This window comes from Lampris incognitus, chromosome 8 (genome assembly GCF_029633865.1).
Source record: "Lampris incognitus isolate fLamInc1 chromosome 8, fLamInc1.hap2, whole genome shotgun sequence".
In the NCBI taxonomy this organism is placed as follows: domain Eukaryota; kingdom Metazoa; phylum Chordata; class Actinopteri; order Lampriformes; family Lampridae; genus Lampris; species Lampris incognitus.
This window is the reverse complement of record NC_079218.1, coordinates 48,438,387-48,459,908: the sequence shown is the minus strand read 5'-3', so window position 1 is coordinate 48,459,908 and position 21,522 is coordinate 48,438,387. Positions and strand designations below refer to the sequence as shown.

Here is a 21,522-nt window from a genome sequence, read left to right as displayed (position 1 = left end):
TTTCCCCAAGGGGATCAATAGAGTATATCAAAATCAAAAATAATAATAATAAAAAAGTATTGCAAATGAGCGATTCAATAGTAAAGATACAAGTTTGAGGAGCATGCCAGTATTGCCCTGTCAAGTGGATGCACCGTAGGTTGCCACAGGAGGTGCATACTGCAGAATACAAGGAGAAACCCGACAGAGTAGCTATTAAACAACCATAGTTTCGAAACATTTCCATGTTTTGAAACTAGTTTTCAATGACATGTGGGGACCGTGATGTCTTTTGCACACTCCAAAAAGGCCAAAACACTATTTGGCACAAAGTGGTCTTTTGGAGACTCAAAACGGGCACTTTCGAATCCACCTATGCATATCCATTGTAAAAAACAACGTAAAATGCTCACGTTTTGGTAATATATAATCAATTAGTCGAAGAGACAGTGGGTAAGACTTAGAGCAATGATTTCCGTTTTGGACCAAGTTGAAATTATACTCCCACTATGTTTTGAGCTTCTCCAAATCTATTTCAGTAATACTCCGGTTAAATCTGACATTTCAGGCACAAACGCCAACCTTTCTGCAGAGGGCATGATTATGGATATATTCAAAAGTGTTGCAGTCCAATAGCCATTTTAGTTTGGGCATTTCATTTTCGGCCTTGGGCATGTTAATGAGTAAAGACAGTCGCCGAGGCTGTCAGCATAGTGATCCGCGGCGGCAGACCCATGTGACATGCCGTCACTGAGGCAATATTCACCACAGCACACAAGCACTCAAAGCAATAGACTACGTACACTTCGAGTGATATTCTCTGACCAAAGCACGACTTTGTAGGCATCCGGGTGGCGTGGCAGTCTAATCCGTTGCCTACCAGCACGGGGATTACCTCCGGCTGGGTCGGGCGTCCCTACAGACACAATTAGCCGTGTCTGTGGGTGGGAAGCCGAATGTGGGTATGTGTCCTGGTCGCTGCACCAGCGCCTCCTCTGGTCGGTCGGGGCACCTGTTCAGGGGGGAGGGGGAACTGAGGGGGAATAGCGTGATCCTCCCACGTGCTACGTCCCCTTGGCGAAACTCCTCACCGTCAGGTGAAAAGAAGCAGCTGGCGACGCCACATGCCTCGGAGGAGGCATGTGGTAGTCTGCAGCCCTCCCCGGATCGGCAGAGGGGGTGGAGCAGCAACCGAGAAGGCTCGGAAGAGTGGGGTAATTGGCCAAGTAAAATTGGGGGAGAAAAGGGGGGGGGGGATAAGACTTTGTAGTCTCAAATGACATCATACAGACGACTCTTAGACCAGACATCATTCTGGTATCAGATGCCACCAAACGGCTAGCTCTGTTGGAAAGCATTGTTCTCTGGGGGAAGAGGAAGGAGGAGGTCGTTCATGTGACAAATAGAGCCACTTACCTAACCGGTTCTATGAACCCTCAGGCATTACCAAAGGGAAGAAAAGGGCCATCAAAGACGACACTGAGCTCCAGTTGAGAAGGGATGAACAACAGAATCAAGCAGCCCAGACGCAAGATAAGAACCGAGCGATCACCGTGAGGTCACCTGAGTGCGGCTGTGCGATACTGGGAAAGACCTGACGACTCCGTGTACTATGACTACCGAGGTTGTTGACGGCTAAAATAAAACAACAACCAATATGAATTTGTCAGCTGCTTCAAAAACTTGACATGAGGGAATGATGATTGCAGCTGTGTTTGACTATAAAACATGTTCTCTAATCACTAACTTTGTGTAAATGTGTATTTAGTGGGTGATGATGCTGCTGGAATTTGTACATTGCCATTCAGTATATTTGTATATAGTGTATAAATTAAACTACCAGTAGGTGTCCCTCTAGTTCAGTGTGAATGGTTTTACTGATCCTAGTCCATGTTAACTCGCTGATTCTTGCCCTCTGCCAGACAGGATGCCTCTGATGTACACACACCTTGCTATTAGACTCCATACAACTGACACCCATCCATCCATCCATTATCCAAACCGCTTATCCTGGTCTCAAGGTCGCTGGAGCCTATCTCAGCAGTCATTGGACAGCAGGCGGGGGAGACACCCTGGACAAGCGCCAGTCCATCACAGGTCCAACACACACACACACACCTAGGAACAATTTAGCACAGTCGATTCATCTGACCTACATGTCTTTGGACTGTGCGAGGAAACCAGAGCCCCCCAAGGAAATCCAGAGACACAGGGAGAACATGAAAATTCCACATTGAGGATGACCTGGGATGACACCCCCCCGTCCCAAGGTTGAACATCCCCGGGGTTCAAACCCAGGACCTTCTCACTGTGAGGCGACCGCACTAACCACTGCGCCACCACACAGCTGACACATGCCTCAAAATATGTTTATATGACAAAGCTCCCATTCTGCAGCAAAAAAGACAATGGCCATTTGTCTTGGCAGGACGGGGTAATTATTTGCACTGACTTTCTTTCTGTTCAATAGCGATGGACCAGAGGCCTGGAAAGTAAAAGGTAAGTGCCTCAACTTCAGTTTCGCGGTTCACATCATAACCACATCTTTTACTCTGTCACAACTTTCTCGAGGACAGTTTGTCCTCTAAAATACATTATCGTTGTTAACTTTTTAAAATTTCATTTTCATTATATACTCTGTTTCATCAAGGCCTTTTTTATTCTTATTCTGTAAATCAATTCATCACAACTGTCTTGAAAAAGTCTTAGATAAAGACGGTTTATTATTGTTATTATAATCATAATTTCTAATGTTAAGAAAGGGAAGGGCTTAGCCCAAGGCAGGTGGTATTGAGAATCAACCCACAAGTCTACTTATTTAACCGTCAGGTGTTTCCCACTCTGCTATTTTTTTTTTAAATTTGTGACCTCTGATGAGAATTTGTGGCAAGGTCTGCAAGAATGAGCAAGACCTTAAAATCCATCAGGCCCGAATGAAATGCCTGGCACAGGGGGGAGCAGCGCAGTGCACAGGATCCACCCCACAGAGCCCAGAATCTCCATGTGGTAAGCTCTCTGGCTCCCAGCAGAGTAGTTGAGCAGCGTTGGATCAAGTGGCCTCCAGCAAGCCAGCACAGACAGTAGCGCCAGTTTGATGAGTACATGGCCAGAATCATCAAATCAACAGCAATGGGAGATGCAGACTATTGTCAATTTTGCAACAGAGGGGTTTGGCGTTGAAGAGGGCAAGACCACCAGTCCCAGCTACACCGTGAACTGAAGGGCAGACAAGATCCACCGACTGCGGCAAGAGCTTTGGACTCTGGCAAGGCAGTTCAAGGTAACAACAGAAGAGAAACCACCACTGGCTGAGCTCCATTACACCATCAGGAAGAAGCTCGTGACCCTGCGCAGAGCAGAATGGCACAGGAGACAGAGGAGAGAGAGAGCCAGGAAGCATACTATGTTTGTAGCTGATCAATTTAGATTCGCAAGGCAGCTGTTAGGGCAGAAGCGCAGCGGTCATCTTGCCTGCTTTAAAGAAGAGGTAGACCACTTTCTACACATCACTCTGCGTGACCCTGATAGAGAGCAAGAGCCAGGGCCCCTCAGAGCTCTTTTGGACATACCATCGCCCTCGGTGGTGTTCAACACCAGAGAACCCACCTGCAAGGAAGTCCAGGTGGTGGTTACTGCAGCCAGAGCCAGCTCCGCTCCGGGACGCAGCGGAGTACCCTATAACAGCGTTTCCCAACTCAGTCCTCAAGGAACCCCTATCCTGCAGATTTTCATTATAACCCTGCATAGATGTCCCTGCTTGTACTTACTCAACCAATCATCTCACAGCACTTAATTATGCAAGGTGTGCAACATCTGACATAATTCATTGCTGATTGGTTGAATAACTACAAACAGGTACATATTCAGGGTTGCAAAGAAAATCTGCAGGATTGGGGTTCCTTGAGGACTGGGTTGGGAAACACTGCCCTATAAGGTATACTACTGCTGCCCAGAGCTCTTCGGTATCCTCTGGAAGATTATGCTGGTGATGTAGCTCAGGGGAACTGTAGCAGACCACTGGAGGCAGGCAGAGGGAGTCTGGATACCAAAGGAAGAGAACTCAAACAAGCCGGAGCAGTTCAGCTCCTGGCTTCTGACTGGCACCAGCTTGAGAAGGGGATTATAACTGGGTGTACCCATCTAATTTACACTCTTCAATCTTGCCATGAATATGGTGGTCAAGGGAGCTGAAACTGAATGCAGAGACCCTCTGTCCAAGTCTTGCGTTCATCAGCTCCCCCATCAGAGCCTTTATGGATGACCTCACTGTCACCACATCATCGGTGCCTGGTGGATCCTCCAGGGCCGGGAGAAGCTAATTTCCTGGGTGTGGATGAGTTTTAAACCAGCCAAATCCAGAGCCATGGTGTTGAAGAGGGGGAAAGTGGTGGACCGATTTTATTTCTTTTTGGATGGCCTTGCAATCCCATTCATTACCAAGAAATCAGTCAAGAGTCTAGGCAAAGTCTTTGACTGTAGCCTTAGGGATGCAGTGGCAATCCAAGCAACCATCAAGAACTTCGAGACTTGGCTCACCACAGTAGATAAATCTGGCATACCTGGTAGGTTCAAGGCTTGGATTTACCAACATGGCATCTTACCCCGAGTCCTCTGGCCTCTGTTGGTTTACAAGGTAATCTTGTCGACAGTGGAGACCTAGGAGAGGAAGATCAGTAGCTACTTCTGCAGGTCGCTGGGTCTGCTGCACAGCCAGCTCCCTATCAGCAGCCTCAATGAGGAGGTCAGGATTTCTCGCACGAGAGGCACTGCTCTATCTGGACTCCAAGGACTCTAGACTGGCATCAGCGGGAATTATGGTGTGGACAGACAGGAATTGGAGAGCCCAGGAAGGCCTGGCGATAGCAGAGTCCCAGCTGAGACACAGGGTTTTTGGTGGGGACAGTGGCAACTGGACAGGCAGGGCTGAGAACCATCCCACAACCTCACTATGATGAGGCCCATAGCAAGGACAGAGGCCATCTAGTCCTGGAGGAGGTGTGGACAGGTGTCGAGGGAGAAAGGACCAGCAGAATGGTAAGCATGCGGCAGCAGGGAACATGGACAAGGTGGGAGGGAGCACTGGAGAGGAAGATATCCTGGGCAGATACCCAGCACGCAGAACTGCAGCAGATCAAGTTCATGGTACAAGCCATGTATAATGTTCTACCTAGCCCAACAAATCTCCATCTCTGGGGCAAAATTGATTCTCCGACATGTCCTATGTGCCCTGGAAAAGGTTCACGCAGCACATCCTCAGCAGCTGATCATCAGCCCTAAGGGAGGGCCGATACCACTGGTGACATGACCAGGTGCTGAAGACAGTCACAGAGGCCATCTCCAAAGCTGTGGCCAACAACAAGCAAACCTGCAGAAAAAGGAACAGTGCCTTTGTCAGGGATGGTGAGAAGCCTCAGTCACAGCCCAGATCAGCAGCCGGTCTCCTCTGCACCTGACTGGGAGCTGCAAGTCAACTTGGGGGAGCAGCTCAGGTTCCCGGACCATGTTACGACAACTTCATTGAGGCCAGGTGTAGTGTTATGATCAGCTTCTTCAAGGCAGTTGCTCTTTATAGAGCTGAAAGTTCTCTGGGAGGACCGGATGGAAGAGGCAAATGAGCAGAAGTGGTCCAAGTACCAGGAGCTGGTGGATCAGTGCCGGAGGGGAGGCTGGAAGGCGTGTTGTGAGCCAAATGAAGTGGGGTGTAGAGGCTTTGCTGGCTGCTCACTGTGCAAGGTCTCCATTCTACTTGGCATCACTGGGGCTACAAAAAGGAAAGCCACCAACTCTACCATGGAGGCTTCAGAGGGGGCGCCAGATGGCTTTAGATCAGAAGGAGTGATCTGTGGGCCAATGCTGCTGGGACAAAAGCCAGGGCCTGATGAATCCTGGCTGGGTCGCCTGAGCGAGGGTGTATGATGCTGAAAGACCCGAAAGACCCGAGGACGTCAGGAAACATCACTGATGATGTATCCCACTGCATCCTAGAATCTATCTTCGAATCATGATGTGTCACACTGAGGATTTGCTTTTTCCATTCATCTTTATCTAGATCTGAGAGGATTACCGGGAACCATTGGTCAATGGCAATCACTTGAAAACAGCAGGTGACAGTCTGACACTTACTGCTGATATAAAGGTAACAACAACCTTATGCAAATCCCACAGCTTCTTTTAAAGACAAAAATGCAGTATTGAAAATACTTTGCCGAGAATTAGCAGTGAATTACACTTAAAACATTTGTGAAAAGTCTGAATACATCCACATTAATACTGATGTGCACATACTGCAGGATGAATGGGACCTTATTCGCACACCAGCTTCAAGTCATTCTATAGACCTCTGTACCGAGACCTATCCAGACTGATAAACCATGGTGTAACCAGGCTTCACTCCATCATTCATACTCAGAACAGCAAAACTTCAAGCGTGTTTTCAAGTAAGGACTCGGAATATGTATAGGGGTCATTGAGGATTGAGACAGTCACAAGTCAAGTCAGTTTTACTTGTATAGCCTAATATCACAAATTACAAATTAGCCTCAGGGGGCTTTACAGCAACACAACATCCTGTCCTTAGACCCTCGCAGCAGATAAGAGTGTCTAAGGACAAGAGGTTGTGTCACCTAATGGAAGCTGAAATTGGCTTGTTCAAAACACAAACAGAAGCAACTGCTCAACAATAGAATGGCAAAGAACTCACAAGCTCTCTCCCTCCCTCTCATTCACTCATCCTCACACACGCCCACGCACTCACACTCACACACACACACACACACATGCACATATGCACACACAACTACAGCAGCTTACCGCGTTGCAGGCCCCAGCACGCTCGACCTTGGTGAGTGCAGATAGGTCAGTCTTGAAGACATTCATCTTCTCCACCAAGGTGGTGAGCGCCGTTTCTGTGGCTTCCCCGACCTTCTCATACACACCTTTGGCCTGAGAAAGACCAGAGACCAGGATTATCCCAAGGCATGCTGACTGACTAATGCAACTGACGTGTTGCATTAAAATGCGAAAGAAAAAAACAATAGAAAATAGAAGATCAATATGCGGCAGTCTTCAGGAATAGCTTGTTTTAGATGTGTGTGTGTGTGTATATGTGTGTGGTAGGGAGAGTTTAAAGTATTGGTATCCCCCCCCCCCTTTTCAGCTCACATTATCAAATGTATGCCCTCCATAATGCAACATTTTAAGTTAAAGCTGAGAGAAAACAGCACTATGGTATCAACATTAACGGCAAGTCACCAATCGTGCCATGAGTAAATGTGTTGGTCATTCCCTTCTACCCCCACAATCCTCTTCAGGACTGAGTCACCACCAGGGAGAACTCTGGAAAGCTCGCCCCTGCCAGCTGAAGAGTAGGTTGGATCAAAAGCAGTAATGGCAAACCCCACATCATCTGTCTGAGTGACAGCACACAGACAGAACACTTTACACCTCTGAGGCGCCAGAGCTGCTCCGCCTTCGGGTTTATCTCGGCCTTTGATTCCCTTTCTTTTGTTCGCCCTCGGCCAGCTCTAAGCTGTTCCGAGTTTAAGGAGATGTACAACTGGTGACAAAAGGAGCGAGAAAAGTGCCGTGCAGTATAACTGAGTCAGTCGGCGTGGTTACCATGACACCGTGGTGATGACGAAGAGGGGAGCAAAGTAACCCATGCCAGGGAGAGAAAGATTTGAGTAAAACTAGCTAGGCTACTTCAGGATCAGGGTGCACACTGTCATTGCAACGACTTTGTAAATGCCCAAAAATGATGACAGAGTGCAGTGTGTGTTACAGATGAGTCTGATTTTCATAGCAACTGCTGATTAATTGTAGTTTGTTACTTCCAGAATTAATGGTGACACCAGGTCTCGAAGAGGCAGCAAAAGTGCCGCCGTTCCTCCATCCCGCCTGTGGTGCGTATGTGGCGTGTTTGTGTCTGGTAATGACCTCGTTGTAGTCGAGCGAGGAGTCATTGCACATGGAACATATGGTGGCCAATTCCAACAGTCCATCATAGTCGCCACACTGGATCGGCTTGTCCTCCTTCAGTCTAGGAGGAATAAACACACAGACATCACTCAACACAGCACCCCACAGGAAGATTCCTTACACTTCTGACACGGCGGCGTTTTCAATACTGATGAGAACGGGACACGTTCGGTTGTTCCAGCATCCTCATGTTGGCTAATGAACAAGTCGGTTGAAAAAGGTTGAAGAAGTTCGTTTCTGTGCGTGTCCATGCCTTCCTCTCCGAGAAGCGGCACAGACTGCATAACAAACACAGGAGCTCTTCCCAGTAGACTGCCGCCGCTGCAAGCGGAGCTCCCACACAAATACCCACTCTCCACCGTTATGAAACCCACAAGTTCACACGGAGTCATTTCATCCACTGTCCTCACAAGAGCAACACAAGCTGCACACTACACACCGATAGGCTCGATATTAAACACTGCATAGACCACGAAAAAGGCCATCATGACATTACAGGTACACAGTGACCACAGGACTACAGGCAACCAGACTTCACACCTCTTTTCATTCACTCCTTCCTGTTTCTTATCTGCTTTAACTGGTTCTCAAATGCTACAGGAGTGTCTTCCTTACTATAGTAATGGGTGTGACAGTACAACAACACCCATCAAGAGATGTTTTTGTTTTACAACAATTAACCAAGTACACTCTGTGTACTCAAAAAGGCTCTCCTGAAATTAATATGCAAACAGAATAAAGGTTACTAACAAGCCTCCTGGTTACCTCAAATGCTGCCATGGCACATGGTAAGTAGGGGTGGGGTGGGGGGAATCGATACAGGATAGTATCGCGACATTTTGCACGGCGATATTGTATCGATACATGGAAATCAGGAATCGATTCGTTTTATTCAATTTCAATCCCCCCCCCTTTCCTCCCCGATTGTATCCAGCCAATTACTCCACTCTTCCGAGCCGTCCCGGTCACTGCTCCACCCCCTCTGACGATCCGAGGAGGGCTGCAGACTACCACGCGCCTCCTCCGACACATGTGGAGTCGCCAGCTGCTTCTTTTCCCCTGACAGCGAGGAGTTTCACCACCAGGGGGACGTAGCATGTGGGATGATCCAACTATCCCCGCCACCGGTTCCCCCTCCCCCACTGAACATGCACCCCGACCGACCAGAGGAGGCGCTAGTGTAGCGACCTGGACACATACCCACATCCGGCTTCTCACCCGCAGACACGGCCAATTGTGTCTGTAGGGACACCCGACCAAGCCGGAGGTAACACGGGGATTCAAACCACCGATCTCCGCGTTGGTAGGCAACGGAATAGAGCGTCAAGCCACCCGGACGCCCCTGAATTTCGATTTAACAGCAACTTACTTTCTAATCCCCCTGGTTGCTGAAGGGGCTGCGTAACTTTCTTGCACAAGTTGCATTGTTCAAAATAGCTGCAATAGCACAGCAGTTGACATATACTTGCATTCAGTTAAGCTGGACAATGTAGACTGTAACACAAACAGTTCAGTTTGTCAGGTCCACGCAACATTTACAACAGGTTTTTAGGACAGTGTTGACGAGTCTGTCTGCTTGAAAATCCCATTTTGCTGCAATAAAAACGATTGAAGAGAGATGAACAGACTCAAAGCCGTCTTATTAGAGAAAACAGATGTTGACAAAGTTTTCCTTTGGGACACAATTCGCAGCTGGAAAAAAAAAAGGCAATAAACCGCAATATCCATCCATCCATCCATCCATTATTCAAACCGCTTATCCTGCTCTCAGGGTTGTGGTGATGCTGGAGCCCGTCGGTATTGTAATTCTCAGCATATCAAAATGTTTAATATTGCAGTAATATCGTATTGTGACTTAAGTATAGTGATAGTGTTGTACCGCGGGGCCTCTGGTGATTCCCACCCCCAAACGAGCCACACAGTCAGCAGCACGACCGTCTTCAGCGCTCATACTGACCGGCCGAAACTGTCCTTTCAAGAATATCATACTTTAAATGTTCAATTTAATTTGTAAATATGTAGCTCATGGCATAAGAATAAGAACACAAAACATTAAAGAGCAACTGAACCCCATACCACTTTTGTGCGTTTGCTTCCGTTGGGGTTGTCCTCATAACGGTAGGAAAACTGGTTCAATAACATCGAGGAATAATCACACGTGCTCATCATCGGTGATGCTTGAGCCAGAACAGAGTACTTTTTGTTATTACTATTATTATTTGTACAACTCTCACAGGTCATGACGTCAGTGTAAGAGCACAACTTAACAACATCTTAGCCTATAAGTTAACAGCTACCGTGTAAAGGTGAAAACCCATCTTGTCTTGGTACTCTGACGTAAGCATAGCAGGATAAACACGGCGGCAGCCAGTAACATTAATAATGGCTCTGTTGGATGTAGGTGTGCTGGGTAGTCATTCACGACAGTTAGTCGTTATGTCAGAACTCCCTATTTGTGCGCCATTACACCCGGGGGTTAACAGTGTAAGGGCGCTCACAAGGTCTATCAGTACATGGCGTACACACTGTAAGGACGGACCACACCTTTTCGTAGTCCAGTCGTACCAACGCATACCCAAGGTCTACATTCCCCACAATCTTTGCGCGTCGTTTTCCCTTTCCGCCGGAAGTTACAGACTGTAAACAACACGGTGCTGTCCGCGGATGAGGAAGAAGAGCTGCTCTGTTGCCGGGCTATGTTGGAAAGAAAAACCTCGCGGAGGTGGTATGTTCGAGCACTTAACAAAGGGAGGGCTAGGGATGGGGAGCTCAGCATGTTGGTGAGGGAAATGAGAAGTATGGATGAGGAAAAACATCGTCTCCATACTGTATAAAGGTTGTAAAGCCGGGAAGAAGAAATTAAAGAGGATTTCCAGTGCCACACGAAATGCAGGCCGATGTGAAACAGTTTCATGCCGAGCCATGTTTTGTGTGACACCGGTACGCGAAGACTAGGTACGCCGGTCACAAAAACTGAGCTTGGCGCAGACATGGACAGGGGGGGATGCATGCTGAGGCCCGCTATTGCGTCACTTTAGTCCGCGCGGACCCCTGCGGAGTATGACTCGTGTATGGTACATCAAGACTATGAACTGGCCTTAAGGTTAGGGTTAAGGGTCAGGATTAAGGCTGTGGTTGGGGTTGGGGTCGGGTTAAGGTTAAAAATGATAAGGTCAGAAACGGTTAAATGACAGCAAACGCACAAAAGTGGTACACAGGTTTGTTGCCCTTTGAATTCTCCTGAACGCAGTATAACCTCTTAAACACAGACAGTTTACAGCATTGGGATTTTTTGAGGATGGATCCATCCGTCTATCCATCCATCCATCCATTATCCAAGCTGCTTATCCACCTCAGGGTGATGGGATGCTGGAGCCTATCCCAGCAGTCATTGGGCAGCAGGCGGGGAGACACCCTGGACAGGCCGCCAGTCCATCACAGGGCCGACCCATTCACACCTAGGGACAATTTAGCACGGCTGATTCCCCTGACCTACATGTCTTCGGGCTGTGGGAGGAAACCGGAGCACCCGGAGGAAACCCATGCAGACACGGGGAGAACATGCAAACTCCACATAGGATGACCCGGGACGACCCCCAAGGTTGGACTACCCCAGGATTCGAACCCAGGAGCTTCTTGCTGTGAGGCGACCGTGCTAACCACCACGCCGCCGCACCAAGGATCGATTTTGAATTAAAAAGTAGTGATGGTGGCGATAGCTAGAGCTTCCAATCGGGTTGAATGATCGGTAGTAATTGTCCACCCCAAGAAAGGCAGCCCCCTCAGGTAAATGCACAACAGCTACCATTGTGCATTTTTCTCTATGTGATTTGTACAACATACACACACACACTGTAAAAGATAACAAAAACCACACACAGTTAAACCAGGGCAACATGTGTCTTCTTAACCTGTAATCATAAAGCCTTGGCACAGGATTGCCAACAATCGCCGATATAATCAGTCATTATTAAGATATGTAGCCTAAATCCTTATTCTCTGTTCAAGTGAAAAGTATTTGACCAGTGGAGCCACTCACATTTGTCCTTCAGGTGCGTATGTAGAGCCCGTTATGGAAAACTCATGAAGGGAACAACTGGAGTCCTCCACCTTGTCTGCAACGAACATCTGGAGAGCAAAGATAAACAGACGCCATGAGGAAAAACAGTGACAGTCAAATTCGCACAGTTGATATTGTGAAATTTTCCGTATTTATGTTGCATTTCTGCTGCATCTGAGCAAGAAAAGTAAACAGACCGAGTGAGAGTCCGGCTGTGTCCAAATTCTCTGCTATGTACCACATACTGAGAGAATATACTTCAAACTAGCAGTACTAGATACTATTTAGTACTTACTTGCCATTAAAACACATTTAATATGCATCATAAAGCTATTAGTCACCCAATGGAAATGCTGGTACATGGGTATGGCTGGTGAAACCTCTATCTCCAGGTTAGCCAAATTCTTCCAGAATAGTGTCCAGTCGATTAGATGAGCTATATTTAGTGAGAATAGTTTACTCCCTGGTATTCTTAGTAGGCTACATTTTCCCACACTACGAACATTTTAATGTAGAACCTAAAACCTCAGCACTGGGGCATCCGGGTAGCGTAGTGGTCTATTCCGTTGCCTACCAACACGAGGATCACCGGTTCGAATCCCCGTGTTACCTCCGGCTTGGTCGGGCGTCCCTACAGACCCACTTGGCCACGTCTGCGGGTGGGAAGCCGGATGTGGGCGTGTGTCCTGGTCGCTGCACTAGCGCCTCCTCTGGTCGGCCGGGGCGCCTGTTCAGGGGGGAGGGGGAACTGGGGGAATAGTGTGATCCTCCCACGTGCTATGTCCCCCTGGTGAAACTCCTCACTGTCAGGTGAAAAGAAGAGGCTGGCGACTCCGCATGCGCCGGATGAGGCATGTGGTAGTCTGCAGCCCTCCTGGATCGCGGGGGGGGGGGGTAGAGCAGCAACTAGGACGGCTCGGTAAATAGGGTGATTGGCCAAGTACAACTCATGAGAAAAAGGGGGGAAAAAACAAAAACCCTCGGTAGTATATAGTAGGTCTTACAGCCATAGTATATACGTATATTATGCATGGGGGTGGGGGGGGGGATTCAAGCCATTGACACAAGAGGAACACGGGATAAGAAATCTACCACAGCAAAGGTTTTGCCTTACGCACAACCAGTTATAGCCAGCCAAACAGTGACGGGAGGTTCGACTCTTAACTGACTTGAGTTTGTATGAGTCACCATCATTTAAGAGAGTCGGGTTTTCGAGTCACTGAGTCAGTCGCGCAGAGCCTGGGGAATCCCCCACCGCCCCGGCGCTTATACAGCATCCGCACCGGTGTTAGTGGTTTGATCGCTGGTGACGGCCAGCTAACTTCTGGTTTAGCCCACCTCTGTTAACTTGAACTTAATCGTGCGGCTCTTCTAGACTCTCCAAATGTGACTGTGGGTGTTGTGATGCTCGAGAAAATTTATCCTCCGTTTTACAGCCGCTCCTTTTCCCAGTCCCAACTAATGCACATGATGAGGCCACCGATTTACTACAGGAAGATTATCCACATCATTGTGATAAAAGACTGAAAGACCAATAGTTCTAAAACCAATATGTAATAGTGCAAAATAAATGGAAACAGACTACATAATAGTGGGAAATTAAAATAAAATTACAGGCCTTAAGCAACTATGGCATGGAAAATGAATGCAAATATGTACTAATAGTACAAAATGTACACAAAAGAGTAGCCCTTAAATAACTAGCCTGAATAAGGCATGCAACGTAAATGCAAATATGTAAGGCTAATAGCGCAAATTTAAAACTAAAGAACACAATAATTTACAATTTAATTTAGATGTTTTTATCCAAAGTGATGTACATCTGAGCGTTAATACAACACAGGCAAGGATCTAGTCAGGGGGTGACAACGCAGGTTAAGTGCCAAAAAACTAGGTTCAAGTCCGATAGGACATAGGTGTTAACAGGCAGTAACAATAACAACTACTAAGCTACAGATGCACTATTGCAAAATTGAAATAAAAGACTAAAATAGGCTATGTAGGCAGATACAATAGTGTAAAATAAAAATAAAATAATGAAATTACTCTTAGATGGACGAGCACAAAATTAGAATAAAAGACTAAAATAGGCTACGTATATAAACAGATTCAGTTGTTGTGCCGGAGGTCCAGCAGTCGGTCGTTAAGCAAACTGCGGGTACTCTCTTGATTTTTTCTAGAAGATCAGCTCTCACTTTCTCATACAGAGTAGGAATCATCTGCTCTGGATATTGTGCTTCTGCTGAGAAGCACAAGTGAGGGGTCAAGTGCTTTCACATAGTCCCTAAATTCCCTTTCATCCACAGCTGAAAATGGTTGGAAGTCTGTGGCGATCATCTTAACCAGAGCCCAGTCTACCTTGTTCTGCTGTAGTGGCATCACGGGCCTTGAAACAAAACCTCCCATGTAAGTTTGCCTCTGCCGCTTTCTCTGTGCTGATTGGTCCTGTCCCAAGGTTGGTTGTGTGCTGATACTTGGTGTGGTTGTTGTTACATATGTGCTGCTGGTTACAGCAGATATGGTTGCTGTTGTTGTTGCTGAAGTAGTTTGTACAGCTGTGGTAGTCAGAAGCTGCTTAAATACACTCATGTTTGATTGTGCTTCCCCCTCGAAAAGATTAAGCTGGCATCTTGCATGTGTTGCACGATTCTTGTCAAAATGCATCCAAACATTACTTTTTCAGTGTGAACTATTAATTTTCCTCCACCAAAAAATAACCTCATCTCTCTTCTTGACTCTGCAAAGTCTCTCTCGATACTTGCCAGACCGCAAGGTAACATGGCCGCAAGATGGTGTTGTAAACATAGTGTAGCGACCAGAGAGAAAGGTCGCTCGGACTGCCGGCCGTTCTGTGCTGGGGGAACACAAGGGATTCAGGGACTGTTAACATTCATGTTCAAATTGTTTCAGTGATGTTGTGTTCATGTTTTGGTTACTGTGGTTGTGTTGTTTGTTTGGGGGTTTAACTCAGACTAAGTAGAAGACCATTTTACTGACTGACTGACTGTAGGACCGTGACGAGGACTAATGTTTCCAGTCCTGACCTCGATTGCCATTTTGTGTGCACACAAAAGAGCACTCCCAGGATTGTGCGGTGTATGGGACATGGGAGCTGCCATTAAAAAGAGATCTGTCTCGATGCCTTCTTCCACACTAGCTCACCACAATAGTGTAGCGACCCTGTATTGTTAGGAGGGCTGATTAGCGGAGTCAGTCTACCATTCCCCTGTTCTCTGCCAATCACAGGAATTAATGTTGTTGGTCAGTGTGCATGCCTGTAGTCGGTGGAGCAGAGGAGTAGAGGGCCAGCCCACTGATTACTTATTGGTTTTGTTTTTTTCGTTTTGGGGGTGAGACGACCAGTGAGTTGTGGAGATAATGGCGGTCTGTACAGCATGACTGTGGCCAACAACAGCCGAGAATAAACACGATGTCTCATCTTATCTCATCATCAGGCGCTTCTCCGGGGTCGGGTCGCGGTGGCAGCAAGCTAAGTAGGGCACTCCAGACGTCCCTCTCCCCAGCAACGCCCTCCAGCTCCTCCTGGGGGATCCCAAGGCGTTCCCAGGCCAGATTGGACATGTAGTCCCTCCAGCGAGTTCTGGGTCTACCCTGGGGTCTCCTCCCAGTTGGATGTGCCTGGAAAACCTCCAAAGGAAGGCGCCCAGGAGGCATCCTAATCAGATGTCCAAACCACCTCAACTGGCTCCTTTCAATGCAAAGGAGCAGCAGCTCTACTCCGAGCTCACTCCGAATGTCCGAGCTCCTCACCCTATCTCTAAGGATGAGCCCAGACACCCTACGGAGGAAACTCATTTCAGCCACTTGTATCCACGATCTCACCCTTTCAATCATTACTCAAAGCTCATGACCATAGGTGAGTGGTGGAACAAAGATTGACTAGTAAATTGAGAGCTGTGCCTTCCGGCTCAGCTCCCTCTTCACCACAACGGTCCGGTACACATCCACATTACTGCTGATGCTGCACCAATCCACCTGTCAATGTCCCGCTCCATGCTACCTTCACTCATGAACCAGACCCCGAGATACTTGAACTGCTTCACTTGAGGCAACAACTCATCTTCAACCCGGACCTCATATTTGTAGGTACCTAGTTGTTCGGACCAGCAGGGCAGGCTGGTTGACTTACTGGACCTCTGGCAATTTTAGTTGACCAGCCCTGAACTAGTAAGTTCCACTGCTCACGAGGCTTGGTTTGAAGCGCCACCTCCTCAGTCACTCCCACTTCTATATAAAGTATATTACAGTAAACCCCCGGGCATACAAAGGACACGTCGGAGGGAAGGAGGAGAGCTGGAGTCCCACAGCTGTCCAGGTGATGCTTTAATGGGTGTAAATGTGCTTCCTGAAATATCCCCAGGCTGTCATGTCGGGATCCGACCGTGCACACAGTTCATATTAATGTAGTGAAAAAACAAAGAGGTGGGTGGTGGGGTTACAGTGCTCGAGTCCGGGACACACCAGTATTTACCATTCAGGGCTTGGTGTTGACGTCTGATCCCCACATATTAATTATATACGCTCGCTTTCACAACGGGCCAACCGACAGCCCATGACTTCCTTCCTGTCTGTCAATATTCCATTTCCTTACCATCCTGACATCCAGCTGCAGCGACAACACTGGATGTGCTGCACAGACACACACACACAGACACCCTTGTCAAACCCTATTTGAGACTCAATTAAATCTGACTGATTAAAGAATTAATGATGCCGTTCAGTTAAATTTGCTTCCTCCTCTACACTCTGTGTGTGTGTGTGTGTGCGTGTGTGTGTGTGTGCATCCGTTTAAAGCAGTTAATGCTCCCAAGCATTTTCACTTAGGCATCAACACTTAGCAGCACTCATCAGTTTAAAGAGGACACAAAAATCGCCGATTGCGTTCGCCCTCTGACGTGCGGTGCCTGAGCAGTGTTTTCCAGTGCTTTTGTTGAAACTGATGCTCCAGTAACAACTCTGACAACTGCAACACAACGAGGTTACACACTCTTCTGAACGGTTCCAGTACTCAGTACGACAAAAACAACTCTGCAACACAACGAGGTCACACAGTCTTCTGAACGGTTCCGGTACTCAGTACTACAAGCCGATGACAAGCACAAGATTCAGTTTCTGAAGCAAACGACACCCAGTAAAACAGAGGCCTCGAGGGTCCTTCAACAATGACGCCTTCTGGAGTAACCACACCCCTGCTGTGTTCCAAATTAGCCAACGGTAGGCGTCCGGGTGGCGTGGCGGTCTACTCTGTTGCCTACCAACATGGAGATCGCTGGTTCAAATCCCCGTGTTGCCTCCGGCTTGGTCGGGCGTCCCTACAGACACAATTGGCCGTGTCTGCGGGTGGGAAGCCGGATGCGGGCGCGTGTCCTGGTCGCTGCAGTAGCGCCTCCTCTGGTTGGTCAGGGCACCTATTTCGGGGGGGGGGCTGTGGGAATAGCATGATCCTGCCACGCGCTACGTCCCCCTGGCGAAACTCCTCACTGTCGGGCGAAAAGAAGCGGCTGGCGACTCCACATGTATTGGAGGAGGCGTGTGGTAGTCTGCAGCCCTCCCCGGATCGGCAGAGGGGACGGCTCGGAAAAGCAGGTAATTGGCCGGATACAACTGGGGAGAAAAGGGGGGAGGGGGGTCCACAAAACAAAAACAAAAACCACAGCCTGAGGACAGCACCACGACGCCTTCCCCCGAAACCACATCCACCTAAAACCAGAGTTGGTGTCGGGGAATAACGAGCCCGTTTCTGTGTCAGGTCAGCTGTGGTCTCCTACCGGCAGAGTCTCCCCCCCTATCTGATCTGCCGCGGTCTCCACGGAAACACGGCACGGTGCGATCCATGTGACTCAGTAGTGGCGCGGCTAAAGTTTGTGCGTTCCCCTTTAATGCCTGTGAGCTCGTGGAGGGGCGAACGGTGAGCAGAGGGCGGGTGTGGGTTTACACATGCTGTGTGTGTGTGTGTGTGTGTGTGTGTGTGTGCGCGCATAGGAAAGAGGGATATCCAGTACTACGGTTCGGAGGGATTCCCTCGGAGCGCTTGTGCCGGTATGGGATCCCCCTCGGCAGCGGGGGAAGAGGAGGGAGTGACGGCAGGGCAGGATATGTTCCTATGAGGGGGGGGGGGGGGGTCCGTCCAGACAGCAGCGGGAGGAACAGGACACAGCTAACATGTGACAGCTGTCCAATGTGACAGCTGACAAAAATAAATAAATAAAAGTGACTATCGCCAGGAAACACCATGGGGGGAAAAACAATAAAATTGTGGAGCGGAAGTGCGATACGTCTTTGTGCGGCTACGGGACCGCCCGCCGGGTACGCGGCGGAGGCCCGAGAGCGCCGCAGAAAGGTCAGGGTTTATGCAAAAACACCGGCCAAGCCTCGCTCTCTGCTTCTCGCTGGGTTGTGCGGGGCTGGAGGGGAGACCCGTCTGCTGCCGCCCCGCCGCCCCGCCCAAATCACGCCCGCGCTGCAGCGGCATCCACATGCACACGCCATGCCGTGCATCCAACACACACCCTGCACACCGCCCGCTCCTCGCTAGCTGACGCAGTACACACATCGTCTGACGCCCACACGAACGTGCCCCCCCCACACACACACACACATGCACAGAAACACACACACACAAGCACATTGACAACACACACGACACACACAGATATACACACGCACACAGACAACACACACATCCACAGACAACACAGAAACACATGCACACACAGACATACACACATACATTACACACAGGCACATAGATACACACACACACACACACACACACACATAGAAATACACATACACACACGCACAGAGACAACACACACACAAGACACACAGACACACACACACACACACAGGTCACACAGCAGCCTGTAGACGACAGAGAGTTCTCCCTTCTCGACCGGGCAGCATGGCGGCGTGTGTTGCGTAAGAACGGAGCGGCGGCGTGCCGCTCGCGAGTTATTCGGAAGTCAGGTGGGTCGCGGCAGCGCCTCCGAGGAGCGTGACGCGGGGTGACGTCAGTCCGGCCTCTCCCCCCGTCAGGCCGACTGCAAGCAGCCTGGCAGGGAAGCGGGAGATCTGGGAACGCCGGTCGTGTCCAGACGCAACCGCGGCAAAGCGACAACACGCCGGGCTCCGCTCGCCGGGGCGGGCTGCGGATGAGGCTGAGGCAGAGTCGACACGCGATGAGGCTGAGACAGAGTCAACACACGTCACACCCCCAACTAACCTGAACGCGGACTTCACGCCGGGCGGCAGCAACGACGCGGTCCCTGAAAGCAATGCTAACGAGAACTGGCTAGCATGAGCGCGCAACAAGAGTGCACATGTTACAACACCACCCACACCGGCACACTGACGGTGAGCGGTGTTAACTCTGCAGACGCACAGAGGCGGTCGAGGAATGTGCTGCGGGGGTTGCACGTCGGCGTGTCTGTCCATGCGTCAGTCCACCGGTCGGCCATCTTAAAGGTTACCGAGCGAGGTGAGGAGGTGACGTGTAAGGACAAGAGGCGTTACCCGGGGTCGGTGTGTGTGTCTGTGTGTGTGTGTGTGCAGCCAGAGCGCCAACCCGAGCCAAGGTAAACAGCAGAGCTGGCATTTACTTTGTGCGTGGAGTGAAGCCAGCATAATGAGGGCATATAAGGGGGGAAGGGAGGGGCCTCGAGTTGTGCGTCTCCGCTGCACAATCAAAGTTGTGGGCAAATGCCGAGACACTCCGCATGAGTTCCCTTTTCCATGGCCAACGCCACGGAGGGGGGGGGGGGGGGGAGAGAAGAAACAAAACGCACAAATGTGGACTTCTCCATCCTGCCTCTGACGGAGGCGGGGTGTCGGTGAGGCATGCGGGTGGTGCAGCTGGTGCTGCCGGGTCATGCCAGCCCACGCCGCCCCGCCAGCACTTATCACCATCCCGGCTAACGAAGGCAAACATTACAAGGCCGCAGGGAATTTCCATGCCTCTCCCGGGCCGCGCTGGCCCCGCTTCGGGAAAAACAAACTACGAGAAGAAAGAAAGAAAGACTGGAAAGAAAACACGGGACGGATGAGCGACGGAGATCGGACCCGACACGACGAAGCAAAGCCTTGTGCGATAAGCGCAGCCCGTTTCCACCGGAAGTCTGAGAGGATTTTGATAAGGAGTCAAGACACGAGACAGGATCCGGAACCGAAGCGTTTCTGACCCGGGTCCAACACTGCTGGGCCAAAGGCAGCGGCGTGGAAAGAGCACGACAGACAAACAAAACAGCAACGTGGAGTTTGTAAGACCCCGTTCCAACATGCCGCCGACCCCGAAACCCGAAACCTTGCCTCTGCCCCACACGTGGTTTTCCTGTCTGAGCAGGAGCCGGACCGGGTCGTCTGTGATTGACTGACTGGTGACCTGCTGACATTTACGGACACTTTACCAGACAACGGTGTTTACACAGAACTGTCAGATCACCCGGTTTTGGGTTTTTTTAAAAAAATAATTTTATTTCTGATTTTTCCCTTTTTTCTCCCAATTTAGTGGCCAATCGCTCCCTATTCTACTTCAAACACCCACCCTCGTACTGCATGCGTTCGCCAACCACATCTCTCCGGCCGGCGGTGTCGAAGGAGTCGCCTCGCCACTTCCGTGACAAGGCGACTCCGGGCCGAACCACTGCTTTTTCCGACACACCCGTCATGTGACGAACACAAGCCGACTCCGCCCCCCTCCCGAAGACAGCGTTGCCAATTATTGCTGCTTCGTCGAGTCCGGCCGTAGTCGGATCTGACGAGACCCGGGCGCGAACCCCGGTCCCCAATGGGCAACTGCATCGACACAAAGCCGATGCTTAGACCGCTACGCCACCAAGGCCCCCCAGATCACCCTGTTAACACAGGTTTGCAAAGTCTGTAAGGAAAGTGGCGTCTTCACGGCAGGCTCTAGTCCGAAACGAGAGGTGTCTTTACGGCGTTGTGAGAGAGCTTTGCTCATCAAGACGTCTGTGTGACAAACCAAAAAGGCCAAATTAATCAATAAATAAAAATAACGGCACTACCATTGCCGTAAGTTACGATATAAGACATGTTAGACGGGCGGTGCATGAGACAGGAAGAACAGCCGTGTCGCGTGCGAGTCGACGCTATCCGATAGAAACTGTACGTGTCAAAATGGAAAACCACCAGCGACACTGAAGAAAATCATTCCGACAACGTTATGTTTGAAAGCGGGTCAAGAGGCTTAGGGATCGCCGGTTCGAATCCCCGTGTTGCCTCCGGCTTGGTCGGGCGTCCCTACAGACACAAATGGCCGTGTTTGTGAGTGGGAAGCCGGATGTGGGTACATGTCCTGGTCACGGCACTAGCGCCTCCTCTGGTCGAGGGCACCTGTTCAGGGGGGGAAGGGGGAACGCGTTATGGCCCCCTGGTGAAACTCCTCACTGTCAGTTTGCAACCCTCCTTGGATCAGCAGAGGCGGTGGAGCAGAGACCGGGACGGCTGGGAAGAGTGGGGTAAGTACA

At 49.6% G+C, this 21,522-nt stretch overlaps 1 protein-coding gene across 1 annotated transcript in view; it reads right to left on the bottom strand.

Annotated features, from left to right (window-relative positions):
- The window catches only part of atp2a3 (ATPase sarcoplasmic/endoplasmic reticulum Ca2+ transporting 3), an 82,025-nt gene that overhangs the window by 11,339 nt on the left and 49,164 nt on the right, over window positions 1-21,522 (bottom strand). The window contains exons 9-11 of the mRNA XM_056284963.1: window positions 11,996-12,084; window positions 7,915-8,017; window positions 6,790-6,921 (exon numbers count right to left, since the gene is read on the bottom strand). Of these exons, the coding sequence (XP_056140938.1) occupies window positions 6,790-6,921; window positions 7,915-8,017; window positions 11,996-12,084 (324 nt within the window). The remainder of the gene's footprint in view (window positions 1-6,789; window positions 6,922-7,914; window positions 8,018-11,995; window positions 12,085-21,522) is intronic.